General features: G+C 42.8%; 1 protein-coding gene across 4 annotated transcripts in view; it reads right to left on the reverse strand.

The window, feature by feature from the left end:
• The window catches only part of LOC126463532 (regucalcin-like), a 265,468-nt gene that overhangs the window by 84,710 nt on the left and 163,547 nt on the right, over positions 1-17,211 (reverse strand). For 2 of the 4 annotated variants that reach the window (XM_050096166.1, XM_050096165.1), the window contains exon 2: positions 3,171-3,330. In XM_050096166.1, coding sequence (XP_049952123.1) covers positions 3,171-3,232 — 62 coding nt within the window. In that variant the 5' untranslated portion in view covers positions 3,233-3,330. Of the gene's footprint in view, positions 1-3,170; positions 3,331-17,211 lie in introns of those variants that run through there. The other 2 variants (XM_050096167.1, XM_050096168.1) reach the window with 2 other exon arrangements.

Genomic DNA, 17,211 nt, shown 5'->3' on the forward strand with positions numbered 1-17,211 from the left:
TTTTCGTGGAAATACAATTAAAGGTGAGACGTAATGTCGAGAAGCATCCGCACAATAGTAATGAGGCAGCCACACTTGCTGATGTCAATGATGCCACTGATATTTTTCATTTCAAAAGAAATCACTTTAGTGTTTTGGTATTGTACTACACTGATACCTGTTACATCACAGTTATGTACCCCATTAGGATTGATACTAATTGTCTGCATTTCCGGTTCGAATATGTTGAAAAACATATTCACGTTCTCCTCAGAAAACTATTTCACACGAGACATCGAAATTCCCTGTGGCATTCCAACAGACAGTGTTGATGAACGGCGTTTTAGAAATCCCTGCAACCACTTTTGACCGGTAGTCTCGATTTCTTCATTGAACGTATTTGGGATATTATTTTCCACCGCTAAGCGGTAAATCAGTCCTGGTTTACCCAAAAATTCGCTACTCCACTAAAAGGCAATGCCTTATCAGGCCACATTCAATATCCGGTGAAAATACAGACTTTCTTCCTAACTTTGTAGTAATATTTTCATTATCAGATTCTCGCCTTTGCTTTTTAACGTTGTTTGTGGTACACAGAAATGCGTAGCTGCTTTTAAGAAGTCCGTGATTTACATTAAAACGACTTCCACAGCTCCGTTCATTTGGTCTTTATCCCAAACCTTTCTTTTCTTCAGTGAAGCCATTTAATGAGAAAAATATATATCTTCATTTCAAAACTACTATAAAGAACGTATTTTACCTTAAAAGGAAATTTCTAAATAGGGTAGAGTACATGCTCTTTGGAAAACATCCAACGCGGTCATTATCAAGAAATAAGAGGACAGAAACCCAATTGAACCAAAACATAAAGGCGAATCTTCCTCCTAAACAGGTTGGCTGAGGTCACGAAATTTAGCTGGCCGTTGTTCTCCATAGCACATTGTATTTTCGGATTGATACTATTGAGATGTACCAGGAAGACATTGAATTCCTCTATACCGTGTGCCAATACTATGAAAGTATCATCGACATAGCCCTACCACCTTGCTGGTCTTTTTCTAGCAGTCTGCAACGCCTGTTGTTCAAAGTTCTCCATAAACAAACTGATAACAGCTGGGCTAAGAGGACTACCCATAGCCACCCTGTGAATCTGTTCATAAAAATCATTGTTGTATTGAAAATAGGTCGTGGTGAGGCAGTGTCTGAATAACTACGTAATATCTGCTGGAAAAATAAGCTATACATGAGATAACTTCGTTCACTGGAATCGTGGTAAATAACGACACGACATCAAAACTAACAGGAATGTGACTTTGGCCCACGTGCATTTCTTTTAGTTTGACAATTAAATGATATGAATTTTTAATATGACTATCCGTTCCACCATCATAAGGTTGTAGCAATGAGACAAGGTGTATAGCTAATTCGTGGGTGGGAGACCCTATAGCACTCACAACAGGCCTCAAAGGAATGTGTGGTTTGTGCACTTTAGGTAGTCCATAGAGCCTAGGAGGGTACGCTTCCTTTTTGCAGAGTAGCTTCTTATTGTCAGAGGAGAGTGAAGACGCTTTCACCAGTCTATTAATGATTTTTAAAATCTTTGTAGTCGGATCCTTCTGAAGTCTTTTACAAAGTGCGTTTAAAAAGTTTTGCACAATAGTCTCTAATTTGTTTATTTTTTGCAGGAGGAGAATGAAATTTTTTGTGAACATATTTGGAACAATTAGCTAAAAGTTGGTGTATAAAAGTATTTTCTTTTATTTACAGGTGAGCCGCAATGGACCGTGAAGTAGATGTCAGGTTGCGACAACGATCGATGATGAAGTTCCTCTTCAAGACCGGCGATGACTCTGCCACATCGGTTCACAGGAAGTTGCTCCTTGTTTATGGAGAGGACACTGGATCGCAGCAGTGTCCAGCGGTGGCTGCAGAGGTTTAAAGGACGTGATGCGTCACAGATGATGGAGGCTACATGAAGTAGGCTCAATGTATAGCTAAATGTTTCAAGTATGTTCACAAAAAAATTCATTCTCCTCCTGCAAAAAAAAAAAAAAAAAAAAAAAAAAAAAAAAAAAAAAAAAAATACCGAGACGACTGTGTAAATGTTTTTGAACGCCCTTGATAATGAACAGATTGACAGGGCAGCTATGGGCAGTCCTCTTAGTCTAGCTGTTGCCAGTTTGTTTATGGAGAACTTTGAACAACAGGCGTTGCAGTCTGGCAGGAAAAGACCAGCCATGTGGTACCGCAGTGTGGATGATACATTCGTAGTATGGACACACGGTGCAGGGGAATTGGATGCCTTCCTGGTGCATCTCAACAGTATCAATCCGAAAATACACTGTACAATGGAGAAGGAGAATAACGGTCAGCTGAATTTCTTGGAAGTGTCGGTTGTCAAGCGAGCGGACGGGACGTTGGGCCATAGAGTATACAGAAAAGCCACCCATATTGACCGTTACCTGCATAAAGATTCCAATCACTACCCTAGACAGAAAAGAGGAGTGATTAAAATGTTGGTACATATAGCGCACAAAATTTGTGAACCAACTTGCTTAAAAGATGAGCTTGAACATCTACGGTCGACATTCAAGAAAAATTGTTATTCTAACAAGAAGACAGACAGAGCACTTCGCCCTCTGGATGATGGCCAAGGATCGAAATCTGCAGCAACTTGCGGAAGGATTGCACTTCTGTCACGTTGAACGATTCTCTTCAGTCCTCATTGGTCCCGTTCTTGCAAGACCTTCTTCCAGACGAAGCGATGTTAGAGATTTTATTCTTACCGGACTCCTGATTTTCTCGAGACACTCGTGAAATGGTCATGCGGGAAAATCCCTACTTCATCGCTACCTCGGAGATGCTGTGCCCCATAGCTCGTGCGGCGACTGTAACGCCATGTTCACACTCCCTTAAACTTTAATAACCTGCCATTGTAGCAGCAGTAACTGAACTAACAACTGCGCCAGACACTTGTATTTATAGGCATTGCCGACCGCAGCGCCATATTCTGCCTGTTGACACACCAATGTATTTGAATTCGCATGCCTATACCAGTTTCATTGTCCCTTCGGTGTACTATTACATGTAAAATTGTATTATGCACGACATGTTTTTTTTTTTTAAATATCAGGCAGCAAGTCTTAAAATATACAATAAATGAAATGAAAATGAAATGAAATGAAATTTACCAACGAGACACTAACACACATTGGAGGCTGAAGATAAACAAAGCGAGGGAGGTAGACAACATCCCGCCTGAGGTGGTTTGGGCAGCAGAAAAGCAGTATCTTGTGAGGTTGCAAGCTGTCGTGGATGCAGATGATCGTCACACTGAGCAGTGTTTTTAACCTGGAACACAAACATAGTACAAAAAAATGGTTCAAATGGCTCTGAGCACTATGGGACTTAACATCTATGGTCATCAGTCCCCTAGAACTTAGAACTACTTAAACCTAACTAACCTAAGGACATCACACAACACCCAGCCATCACGAGGCAGAGAAAATCCCTGACCCCGCCGGGAATCGAACCCGGGAACCCGGGCGTGGGAAGCGAGAACGCTACCGCACGACCACGAGATGCGGGCAAACATAGTACACAATTATCAGATGTTACCCTCTCATGTGGAAGTTAAAATGTGTTTCTTTCAACGGTTTATTCGTTATTTCCCTTCTGCATGTCCTTACAAATGTTGCTGCGAAGTTTCATTCCCTACAGCCACCTGTTTTTGGATTGGGGGCTCTCTCATATACCAATAGTTTTATCATGACCGCTATCTACGTGTCTGAAGTACATTTGCCATTGAAGTGCCTCTCAGTACTAAATGACTGTTACGCTTTCGTAGAATCACTCAAGGAATTCATTAAGAGAAATTTGAAATAACGACCAAACGTTTATCTTAATACTTAATAGTGAGAGAACTAGCAATTTCGAAATTTTTATACATATACGATCAGTGTTATGGGACGATGGAAGTCATCATCATCATCATCATCATCATCATTTAAGACTGATTATACCTTTCAGCGTTCAGTCTGGAGCATAGTCCCCCTTATAAAATTCCTCCATGATCCCCTATTCAGTGCTAACATTGGTGCCTCTTCTGATCTTAAGCCTATTACTTCAAAATCATTCTTAACCGAATCCAGGTACCTTCTCCTTGATCTACCCCGACTCCTCCTACCCCCTACTGCTGAACCCATGAATCTCTTGGGTAACCTTGCTTCTCCCATGCGCGTAACATGACCCCACCATCTAAGCCTGTTCGCCCTGACTGCTACATCTATATTCATTCCCAGTTTTTCTTTGATTTCCTCATTGTGGACACCCTCCTGCCATTGTTCCCATCTACTAAAACCTGCAATCATCCTAGTTACTTTCATATTCGTAACCTCAACCTTATTGATAAGGTAAACTGAATCCACCCAGCTTTCGCTCCCATACAACAAAGTTGGACGAAAGATTGAACGGTGCACAGATAACTTAGTCTTGATACTGACTTCCTTCTTGCAGAAGAGAGTAGATCGTAGCTGAGCGCTCACTGCATTAGCTTTGCTACACCTCGCTTCCAGTTCTTTCACTATGTTGCCATCCTGTGAGAATATGCATCCTAAGTACTTGAAACCGTCCACCTGTTCTAACTTTGTTCCTCCTATTTGGTACTCAATCCGTTTATATCTCTTTCCCACTGACATTACTTTCGTTTTGGAGATGCTAATCTTCATACCATAGTCCTTACATTTCTGATCTAGCTCTGAAATATTACTTTGCAAACTTTCAATCGAATCTGCCATCACGACTAAGTCATCCGCATATGCGAGACTGCTTATTTTGTGTTCACATATCTTAATCTCACCCAGCCAGTCTATTGTTTTCAACATATGATCCATAAATAATATGAACAACAGTGGAGGCAGGTTGCAGCCTTGTCTTACCCCTGAAACGATGGAAGTAATCATTAAAAATAACAGTTGACAAACTGCTGTCACTGACCACCGAAACACATGTAATGAAGCTTACAACAAGTTTATAAATCTTCGATGTTTTGTGGAACTCAATTATGACTGACTTCTGCACATCTCCTAAAACGACGCTAGCAGCGACGATTCAGTATTTCATTCGTCTTTTACACATACTCGAAGACTTCGAAATTTTTTGCAGGACTCATCACGTGTGATTACGAGCTCGTAGTCAACATCTTGTCAACTGTCTTTTTCACATTGCGGTCTTGAAGTTCCTACTTTCTTATCTCTGGTCGACGTTGTTCCGCATTTATGAAATTGATGATTCTCTCGTGTCTCCAATTCTACATTCCAGTAGACAACGAACAAATCGAATGCATCTACGGAAACTTTCGAAACTCAAGCGAAATCACTTCGTTTCACGGGACTCGGCACAGCCCCGTTGTTTAAGTGAGAAAGAGGGAACAGTATGAAATGGTAGCACTTACGTACAAAGACAGAGGCAGAAGGAGATGTCGACCAACTATACGAGATATTCACCACCTCGGGCGGAAAACACCGGCAATATTTGGGCCACACCTCGGCAAACTACCAGTAAGTACCTGTTGCATCAGTAATATTGCAGCCACATTGCAGAAATGTTACCGATCGAGGTGGCGCGGTGGTTAGCACACTTGACTCGCATTCAACAGGACGACGGTTCAAGTCCGCGTCCGATCATCATGATTTAGGTTTTCTGTGATTTCCCTCAATCGCTCCAGGCAAATGCCGCGATGGCACGGCTGATTTCCTTCCCCATCCTTGACACAATCTAAGCTTGTGCTCCGACTCTAAGAACCTCGTTGTCGACGGAACGTTAAATCCTTATCTTCCTTCTTTCTTGCAGAAATGGTGCTTGTAAACGTACCTAAACTCATATGTGCTCATTACTATCGCACACTTTCAAGCGCAACTGAAACTACGTTTTGCCGCTCAGTGTGCCAGCAGCAGCGTTCGCAGTTCGTATCTACAGTTCAACAACTTGTGTGGCGTGTTTCAGGGGCACATGTAGCGAACCATTCCGTCATCTGCTTAGGGAATTTCGAAAATCACTCAGACAGGCCACATCAAGGGTGGCAGGTAAAGCATTGATTCTGCTCTCTTCCCTGTGTCAGGAGTGAATAAACTACACTTATGCTCATAAATTAAGGATAATGGTGATACATGGTGAAACAACTCTCTGGTGGGCGGTTTGCGGGTTTAAATCACCTCGGGGTATGACCATACGGTGCATTTGACCTGCGGCCGTCGCACGGTGGCGCTGGCAGCAGTCCACATACGCAGAGGTGTGTTGGTGCATGTCAGAGTACGGTGTAGCGAGTAAGTGTGCAGACGTTTTCAGACGTGCTAATGGTGATTCTATGTTGAAAATGGCTCAAAGAACACATATTGATGACGTTATGAGGGGTAGAATATTGGGGTGACTGGAGGCTGGTCAAACACAGCAGGTCGTCGCATAGGCCGTCCGTGTGCCACAAAGTGTGATCTCAAGGTTATGGCAACTATTCCAGCAGACAGGAAACGTGTCCAGGCCTACAGTACGGGAAGTCCACAGTGTACAACACCACAAGAAGACCGATATCTCACCATCAGTGCCCGCAGACGGCCACGGAGTACTGCGGTAGCCTTGCTTGGGACCTTACCGCAGCCACTGGAACAGTTGTCTCCAGACATACAGTCTACAGACGACTGAACAGACATGGATTATTCGCCCGGAGACCAGCAAGGTGCATTCCACTGACCCCTGGTCACAGGAGAGCCCGTAAAGCCTGGTGTCAAGAACACAGTAGGCCTACATGGTCATTGGAACAGTGGTCCCAGGTTATGTTCACAGACGAGTCCAGGTGTAGTCTGAACAGTGATTCTCGACGGGTTTTCATCTGGCGTGAATCAGGAACCCCTTAATTTCCTTGAAAGGGACCTATATGGAGGTTGTGGTTTGATGGTGTGGGGAGGGATTATGATTGGTGCACGTACACCCCTGCATGTCTTTGACAGAGGAACTGTAACAGGTCAGGTGTATCGGGACGTCATTTAGCACCAGTATGCCCACCTTTTCAGGCTGCAGTGGGTCCCACCTTCCTCGTGATGGATGATAACGCACGGCCCCACTGAGCTGCCATCGTGGAGGAGTACCTTGAAACAGAAGATATCAGGCGAATGGAGTGGCCTGCCTGTTCTCCAGACCTAAACCCCATCGAGCACGTCTGGGATGCTCTCGGTCAACGTATTGCTGCACGTTTTCAAACCCCTACGACACTTCAGGAGCTCCGACAGGCATTGGTGCAAGAATGGGAGGCTGTACCCCAGCAGCTGCTCGACCACGTGATCCAGAGTATGCCAACCCGTTGTGCGGCCTGTGTACGTGTGCATGGTGATCACATCCCATGTTGATGTCGGGGTACATGTGCAGGAAACAGTGGCGTTTCGGAACGGTTTTCTCAACTTATCACCAATACCGTGGACTTACAGATCTGTGTCGTGTGTGTTCCCTATGTGGCTATGCTATTAGCGCCAGTTTTGTGTAGTGCCACGTAGTGTGCCACCACATTCTGCCATCATCCTTGATTTATAAGCTTGAGTGTATATGCAAAGCTGTCCGAGCTGGTACGATCCCATTTATGTATCCTTTATATACGTAATTATCCAATTATAATTCTGGAAATAGGTTTCCGCCTACAGTAATCATAGTTTCCTACATCAACAACCATACCTGTTTCGGTTAAGTTTCGTCATCGTCAGTGTACTCATGTTGTTTTTTGTCGAACAGTAAGTAAATGTTTAGCATGTTATTTAAATTCATAACATTATTAACAAAATATGTACCTTAATACTACATACTGATGTTCGTGTAGCTATTTGTCGTCTCCAGTACAACTGATATTTGGCCACAGTTTGTCATCTGCCGCTAACCAAGATTTCTCTGTAGTATGCGAGTATTGCAGACACGAGAGGTGTTCAATAAGTAATGCAACACATTTGTTTCTAAAAGCAGGTTGGTTTTATTCAGGATTCCAATACACCAAATTATTCTCCACTATTAGCTACAAAACCCAATTTTTCAACATAATCTCTGTACAATGCGATGACAAGGCCTATCTGCCCGTATGGCACCATTCTGGTGGTTGACGTCTGAGCCAACGTCCAGCTGCATCAATAACCTCCACACCATCCAAGTGCTGCTTCCCGCTGAGTGCATCCTTCATTGGACCCGCAGATGGAAGGCGGAAGGTGGAGATACCGGCTGTAGGGCCGATGAAAGACATTCCAGTGAAGTTTCGTGAGCTTCTCTCGGGTGTGCAGGCTGTGTGAGGCCTTGTGCTGTCATGGAGAAAGAGAAGTTCGTTTCCATTTTCGAGGCGACGAACACGCTTAGGTTGTTTCTTCAATGTTCTGAAGGTAGCACAGTATACTTTAAAGTTGATGCTTGCACCATGAGGAAGGACGTCAAACAGAGTAACCCCTTCACAGTCGCAGAAGAAAGTCGCCATGAATTTACCGGCTGAGGGAGTGCATTGGAAGAGAGGTGGTTTGGCGCCGCTCTATGCATTTGAGCCGTGGCTGGCTCATGCTATGCGCTGGATTAAATCTTCGTTGCTATTCTGTGTTTAGTCTCCCGCGGTTATCGCGATTATGCTCCTATCCTTTCCTTCCACGGGTGGCAGCAGCGGTGTGTATCGATATTCGCACCTTGGACTGTCTTTGACCAGGCGCTTATAGTTGCCAGCTGGGCGGTGTGTGACCAGTCGGTCGGTTGGCGTGGAGCAGTGAGGGGATTCTCGGCGGGGCGTAGTTTGGCCGGGGCCGCTGGTGGTCTCTACGCGGTGTCGGAGAGTGTGGGGCTGTACCCATTGCTAAGAGGTCCGTGGCTCACCGACCCTGGACACCAAAGTTGAGTTTTGATGTAACCTACCAGCAAGTCAAGACTGTTCACATTGTGTCGTTTGGAATTCGTTGTCGGCTATTGGGATATTCCCACGAGCAACGAAGTGGTTTTCAAGTTGGAAAATTCTAGCCACCCTCCGGTGGAGTTTCAATGTATTTGGTTATTTGAACTGCACCAGCGGAATCTTCTGCCTTGTGGCCATTAACATTCCGGTTACCTGCCATGGCCGTTGACGTAAATTTCAGGCAGTGTAGTTTCCTCATTGTGTTGTTGCTGTCCAGCACCGTGTGTAGTTTGACAGCTCCATGTATGATTGATTGTGGGCGCCAATATCTCCTACGTTGTTCCGCTGAACTCCCTGTTGTGCCCTGGTCGGGTGAAGTGGAAGTTATCTTGTCGGTGGGTCCGTTGACTGATTGGTCGGTTGGGTTGTCATCAGATCGTGAATGGTTGCCCCGACTGCCTGTCTCACCTAAGCGAGCGTTAGTGTTTGAATTCCGAACTGCCCCTCGAACATCTGAGCGCCCTTGGGTGTATTGCCTTTTTCATTGTTTTTGTTGTTTGTACTTGTATGGCTACTAGCCGATTTTTTAAAATTAAGGTTGTTTTGCCGTTAAGGTGTAAAATTCATTAGGCCTCCAGCCTAATTTAAAGAACTGTTTCACGTAAGACCTTCGGCATTTTAAAGGTTTTAATGTTGTTGAATGTTAAGTGTTGGGCCTACAGCTGATTTGAATTTAACTTGTTCGCTCTTGGAGTGTCTTTGGGCCTTCAGCCTAACTAAAGAACTGTTTTAAGATAAGGCTTTCCATTTTGAACTTCTGTTTTGGTTGAGTTTTGCCTAATTAAGAACTGTTTTACATAAGGCCTTGTTTTTTTTTTTTAAATTAATGTTGTTTTGCTTTAAGTGTTGGGCTTTCAGTGGATTTTGAATACAAATTGTTTGCTCTGGAAATCTCAGATTCTTTGAGCCTTCGGCCTAAATAAAGAACTGTTATAAGATAAGGCTTGCCTTTTAAATTTCTGATTATGCTTGCGTTTTAAATTATTGGCCTTCAGCTGTTTTTAAATGGCTTTCAGCTGGTAATTAAGTCCCAAAGATGTGTGTTTAAAAATAATTTTTTTGGGCTCTGGTAATGTTTGATCAAAAAATAAAGTTGTATGTTCGAGTGTAACTGACAGCCCTTATTTTGGCCCCATTCCACAATTTAAACTACCTGTCCTGTCCTGTGGGTTAAGCAGGGGCGCCGGCCGCTGTGGCCGAGCGGTTATAGGCGCTTCAGTCTGGAACTGCGCGACCGCTACGGTCGCAGGTTCGAATCCTGCCTTGGGCATGGATGTGTGTGCTGTCCTTAGGTTAGTTAGGTTTACGTAGTTCTAAGTTCTAGAGGACTGATGACTTCAGATGTTAAGTCCCATAGTGCTCAGAGCCATTTGAACCATTTTAAGCAGGGGCGTTTTGTTTCCCGTTCGAAGTGGTGAACCCATGTTTCATCGCCTGTGACGATGTTAATAAAAATGGTCACGACCAACCTCGTAACGCGAAAGCAACTCCTCGCAGATGGTCCTTTGTTGCTCTTTATGGCCTTCTGTTAGGCGGCCAGGAATCGAGCGGGCACACACCTTTGAGTACCCCAAATGGTGGATGAGTGTGTCAGCACTACCAACAGAGATGTCCCTTGTTGCGATGGTGATAGACGCATCGCCGAAAGATTCGACGTGCTTTTGTTCACTCCCATGTTTCCGTCGACATTCTGCTATCGCCACTGAATATTTACGATGCTCTTATCTTCCACCAAAAGAAACTCTGCTTGGAACGCACCTCCGTTACAGACGCCATTTTGATGTCTACGTATAACGTTGCCACCAACCGCAATTTCATAAAAATGTAGGGGTTGAAGCTGAAATGTTGTACCATGATTCACTACAAATGCCACATATTTTACGACCGAAATTGACTCAGGAAAGGAATGTGTTGTATTACTTATTGAACACTTATCGTACTTACCGAAATGTCAGTCCTAAAATGAAACTATTGCTCTCTCTTTGTTAATGTTATATTATTGCATTTGTTTATATTATATTCTGCTGTCAATACTGATTTTTATCATGTAACTATTGTTTGCCAGGTTAATGAAACAACTTTCAACAATATGTTGAGGACTTGTTACCTGCGACCCACTTTGCAAATTGGTGAGTGCGGGGGAGTGGTGGAAAGGGGTGGGGGTATGGGGAGATTTATATGTAAATTGTTTGTCTTGCTTTTTGTTATTTTCACGTTGTCATAACTCTAAGAAAACTGTACATGTTAACGAACTGTGTCACTGTTCATGAAATATATTCATCTGTTCAACCATGTTGTTTTGTGTGTACTTGGCGAGAATCATTAACTTTCTTGTCTGTTCTCTGCTGTCAATACAGGGTTCCACTGCGGACTGCTCTGTTTTAAATTATCATTTCTTGAACTTCTTTATGTACGCAGTATGTTCAAATAACGATGGTTCAGGCCCATAGCTATGGCCCAAGCTGTTAGTATCTAATTGTATTGTTGTGTGTATTTACACAATAGTTATCAACATTTCTTTTGAGGAAGTGCGATATGTGCTGCAGTCTTTCAAACCGCAAAATGACTGTATCAGCATAATTGGAAAGCCGCAGTTTCTGTTAAACTTACTTGAGTAGTGAGCGTGTTTTTGATTTTGTCATAGACCTTCTTATGTGCCCACAAATAGCTAAGGAAATTTAAATATTGCTGTACACTATTCTCATTTCTCATTATTTAGTAGAGTCTTTTTAATAAACTTGCATTACACGCTAATTTGTAAAAAAATTACGAGTGACACCTAACTATGGTCCAAGATTTCCATCAACAGGGTGTTTGTCTTAAAGTACTTTACATTGGTGGTGCGGTACTTAAATATCTGAAATTAAAATAGCTCTGTTTAATACAATTGTAGGTTTTGCTGCAGTAAATAATGAATGATAAACGTAAAAAAAGGGTGGGCGACTATATCGCCCTTATGCCCAAGATACAACCGACTTGTGTTCAAGGAACATACTTGAAGGGAAAAAAAGGCTGAGCCAGAGGGAAGCGACTAAAAGATTTGTTGATTGTTAAACACGCGGGCAAAATCTGGTCAGGTTTGCAGAACTGTGGCAGAAGTCATTTGCATGGCAAGCATTGGGAATGAAAGGGATCTTATTATGTGCAACGAATCTGATGTAATTTGCACAATTTAGTCCCCATTTAAGGCGTCCACCAAATCAGAATTACCTTCTGGAAAAGACCTCGAAGACATATGAGGCAAAATGTTTAATAATGTTTTTCTGTAATTTCCTATTCAAATAAATGGACGTAAGGGCCATAAGGCACCATAACAAATGTAATGTGGACCATACTTAAAACACTAGCATCTAGGTATGGTCCAATTTTAATAATTAGTATCTCCTTTGCTAAAAATTGAAATTAAAATCTAGAATAATGGTAATGTTCTTTTTACATCATTCATATCATGAAAAAGAACAAGAAGTAACCTGAATTTTTGATAAGGAAAGAAGTTGAAGCAATGAGATCAATAAACTGAATGTCATATATACATGTCCTGTCCCCCTCACCCCCCGCCCCCATGAAACATGGACATTTGCCGATGGTGGGCAGGCTTGCGTGCCTCAGCGATACAGATAGCCGCACCGTAAGTGCAACCACAACAGAGTGTATCTGTTGAGAGGCCATAAAATGTGTGGTTCCTGAAGAGGGCCAGCAGCTTTTTCAGCAGTTGCAGGGGCAACAGTCTGGATGATTGGCGGAACTGCCCTTTTAGCATCAACCAAAACGGCTTTTCTGTGATGGTAATGTGAACGGCAGCAAGCAAGAGGAAACTACAGCCGTAATTTTTCCCGAGGGAATACATCATTGCTGTATGGTTCAATGATTAACGCGTCCTCTTGGGTAAAATATTCTGGAGGTAAAATCCCCCATTCGGATCTCCGGGCGGGGACTACTCAGAAGGACGTCATTATCAGGAGAAACAAAACTGGCGTTCTACGGATCGGAGCGTGGAAAGTTAGATCCCTAAATCGGGCAGGTGGGTTAGAGAATTTAAAAAGGGAAACGGATAGCTTAAATTTAGATATAGTGGGAATTAGCAGAGTTCGGTGGCAGGAGAAACAGGACTTCTGGTCAGGTGAATATAGGGTTGAAACTTCCTGGCAGATTAAAACTGTGTGCCCGACCGAGACTCCAACACAGTTTTAATCTGCCAGGAAGTTTCATGTCAGCGCACACTTCGCTGCAGAGTGAAAATCTCATTCTGGAATATAGGGTTATAAATACAAAATCAGATAGGAGGTGATGCAGGAGTAGGTTCAACAAAGAAAAAGAATAGGAACGCGGATAAGCTACTACGAACAGCATAGTGAACGCATTATTGTACCAAGATAGACACGAAGCGCACACCCATCACAGTAGTACAACTTTATATGCCAACTATCTCCGCAGATGACGAAGAGATTGAAGAAATGTATGATGAGATAAAAGAAATTATTCAGACAGTTGAGAGGGACGAAATTCTACGGTAGCTGGGACTGGAATTCGATAGCAGGAAAAGGAAGAGAAGGAAAAGACGCAGGTGAATATGAACTGGCGGAAAGGAACAAAAGAGGAAGCCGCCTGGAAGAACTTTGCACAGAATATAATTTAATAGTAGCTAACATTTGGTTAAGGCTCACGATAGAAGGTTATATACGTGGAAGAGACCTGGAGGTACCGGAAGGTTTCAGATAGATTATATAATGGTAATACAAGAGATTTAGGAACAAGGTTTTAAATTGTAAGACATTTCCAGAGGCAGATGTGGACTTTGATCACAATCTATTGGTTATGAACCGTAGATTGAAACTGAAGAAACTTCAAAAAGGTAGGAATTTAAGAGATGGGACCTGGATAAACTGAAAGAGCCAGAGGTTGTAGAGAGTTTTTCAGAGGGAGCGCTAGCCAACGATACACAAGAACGCGGGAAAGGAATACAGTAGAAGGAGAATGGGCAGCTTTGAGAGATGAAATACTGAGGGCAGCAGAGGACAGGTAGGTAAAACAACGAAGGCTATCAGAAATCCTACGGTAAGACAAGACGTATTGAATTTAATTGATGAAAGGAGAAAATATAAAAATGCAGTAAATGAAGCAGGCAAAAAGGAATACAGACGTTTCAAAGATGAGATCGGCAGAAAGTGCAAAATAGCTTGGGAGGGATGGCTAGAGGACAAACGTATGGATGCAGAAGCATATATCACTAGGGGTGAGATAGATGCCGCCTACAGGAAAATTAAAGAGACCTATGGAGGAAAGAGAACCACCCGTATGACTATCAAGAGCTCGGGTGGGAAAGCAGTCCTAAGCAAAGAAGGGAAAGCAGAAAGGTGGAAGTAGTATATAGAGGATCTATGTAAGGAAGATGTACTTGAGGGCAATATTATCGAAATGTAAGAGGACGTAGATGATGATGAGACGGGAGATATGATACTACGTGAAGAATTTGACAGGTCACTGAAAAACCAAAGTCGAAGCAAGGCCCCTCAAATAGACAACATTCCGTTAGAACTATTGATAGACTTGGGAGAGCCAGCCATGACAAAAACTGGTGAGCGAGATGTATGTACCCTCAGACTTCAAGAAGAATATAATAATACCAATTCCAAATAAAATAGGTGCTGACGGGTGTGAAAATTAGCGAACTATCAATTTAATAAGTCACAGTTGCTAAATATTAACACGAATGCTTTACAGACAAATAGATAAATTGTTAGAAGCCAACCTCAGGGGAGGTCAGTTTGGATTCCGGAGAAATGCAGGAACACGCAAGGCAGTACTAATCCTATGACTTCTCATACAAGGTAGGTTAAGGAAAGGCAAACCTAGGTTTGTAGCATTTGTAGACAGAGAAAGCTTTTGACAATGTTGACTGTAATACTCTCTTTCAAATTCTAAACGTGGCAGGGGTAAAATACAAGGAGAGAAAGGCTATATACAATTTCTAAGAGTCGAGGAGCACGAAAGCGAAGCAGTGGTTGAGAAGGGAGTGAGACAGGATTGTAGTCTACCCTCGACGTTATTCAGTCTCTATATTGAGCAAGCAGTATAGGAAACAAAAGAAAAAAATTGGAGAAGGAATTGCAATGCATGGAGAAGAAATAAAAGCTTTGATGTTTGCCGATGACATTGTAATTCTGTCAGAGACAGCAAAGGACTTGGAAGAGCAGTTGAACGGAGTGGACAGTGTCTTGAGAGGAGGATATAAGATGAATATGAACTAAAACAAAACTAGGGTAATGAAATTTAGTCGAATTAAATCAGGTGATGCAGAGCGAATTAGATTAGGAAATGAGACACTTAAAGTAGTAGATGAGTTTTGCTATTTGGGCAGCGAAATAACTGACGATGGTCGAATTAGAGACGATATAAAACGTAGATTGGCCTTTGCAAGAAAAGCGTTTCTGAAGAAGAGAAATTTGTTAACATCGAGTATAGATTTAAGTCTCAGGAATTCTTTTCTGAAAGTATTTGTATAGACTATAGCCATGTATGGAAGTGAAACAGCCGGCCGGCGTGGTCGAGCGGTTCTAGGCGCTTCAGTCCGGAACCGCGCTGCTGCTACGGTCAAAGGTTCCAATCCCGCCTCGGGCATGGATGTGTGTGATGTCGTTAGATTAGTTAGGTTTAAGTAGTTCTAAATCTAGGGGACTGATAGCGTCAGATGTTAAGTGTGGTGTCACCGCCAGACACCACACTTGCTAGGTGGTAGCTTAAGTCGGCCGCGGTCCATTTAGTACATGTCGGACCCGCGTGTCGCCACTGTGTAATCGCAGACCTAGCGCCACCACCAAGGCAGGTCTCGTGATACGAGAGAGCACTCGCCCCAGTTGTACGAGAACCTAGCTACCGACCAGATGTACGAAGCCTTTCTCTCTCATTAGCCGAGAGACAGAATAGCCATCAGCTAAGTTAATGGCTACGAACTAGCAAGGCGCCATTAGCCATACAGTGATTGTACTTAAAGTATCCTGTGTATCGTCAAGATCGATGTACCACAATGATTGAGTAAAGTTAAGTATTAAACCTGCTCCGTACTTTTCTTCCTAACATTAATTACGTATCCTGTTCCAGTACTTCACGCCCGTCTGCGTTAGTCTAGCTTGCCTTTTCAGCCATCTCAACTTCACGGTGTCGGCCCAGCTACCGACACATCATTAAGTCCATAGTGCTCAGAGCCATTTGAACTATTTTTTGGAAGTGAAACATGGACGATAAACAGCTAAAAGAGGAAGAGAATAAAAGCTTTTGAAATGTGGTGCTACAGAAGAATGCTGAAGATTAGATGGGTTGATCATGTAACTAGTGAGGAGATACTGAATATAATAGAAGAGGAGTTTGTGGCACAACTTACCTAGAAGAAGGGATCGGTTGGTAGAACACATTCTGAGGCATCAAGGGATCACCAATTTAGCACTAGATGGAAGCGTGGAGGGTAAGAATCGTAGAGGGAGACCAAGAGATGAATACGGCAAGCAGATTCAGACGTATGTAGGTTCCAGTAGTTATTCGGAGATGAAACGATTTGCACAGGATAGAGTAGCACGGAGAGTTGCATCAAACCAGTCTTTGGACTGAAGACAACAACAACAACAACAACAACAACTACTACTACTACTACTACACATGTCCTGCATACACAGTGAATGCAGAAATTGGATCATAGTTGCCAACATTTAACAATTTTTTAGACCGTTGTTTATTTCTGTTGGTCTTTTTGGATGTGAAAGTAGAAAATTGTGTTTGCTCAAGGCAGAACCCTATATCCAAATTATATGTTTGAAAGTAATGGCGACCAATGATCAAGTGCTAATGTGCTACGGCACACTGTAAATATAGCACTAAAATTATGCCATTTCTCTTCGAATGCATGCCAGTTGTTGTTGTTCTTGTCTTCAGTCCTGAGACTGGTTTGATGCAGCTTTCCATGCTACTCTATCCTGTGCAAACTTTTTCATCTCCCAGTACTTCCTGCAACCTACATCCTTCTGAATCTGTTTAGTGTATTCATCTCTTGGTCCACCTCTACGATTTTTACTCACCACGCTGCCCACCAATGCTAAATTTATGATCCCTTGATGCCTCAGAACATGTCCTACCAACCGGTCATTTCTTCTAGTCAAGTTGTGCCACAAACTCCTCTTCTCCCCAATTCTATTCAATACCTCCTCATTAGTTACGTGATCTACCCATCTAACCTTCAGCATTATTCTGTAGCACCACATTTCAAAAGCTTCAATTCTCTTCTTGTCCAA

This window comes from Schistocerca serialis, chromosome 1 (genome assembly GCF_023864345.2).
Source record: "Schistocerca serialis cubense isolate TAMUIC-IGC-003099 chromosome 1, iqSchSeri2.2, whole genome shotgun sequence".
Classification (NCBI taxonomy): Eukaryota; Metazoa; Arthropoda; class Insecta; order Orthoptera; family Acrididae; genus Schistocerca; species Schistocerca serialis.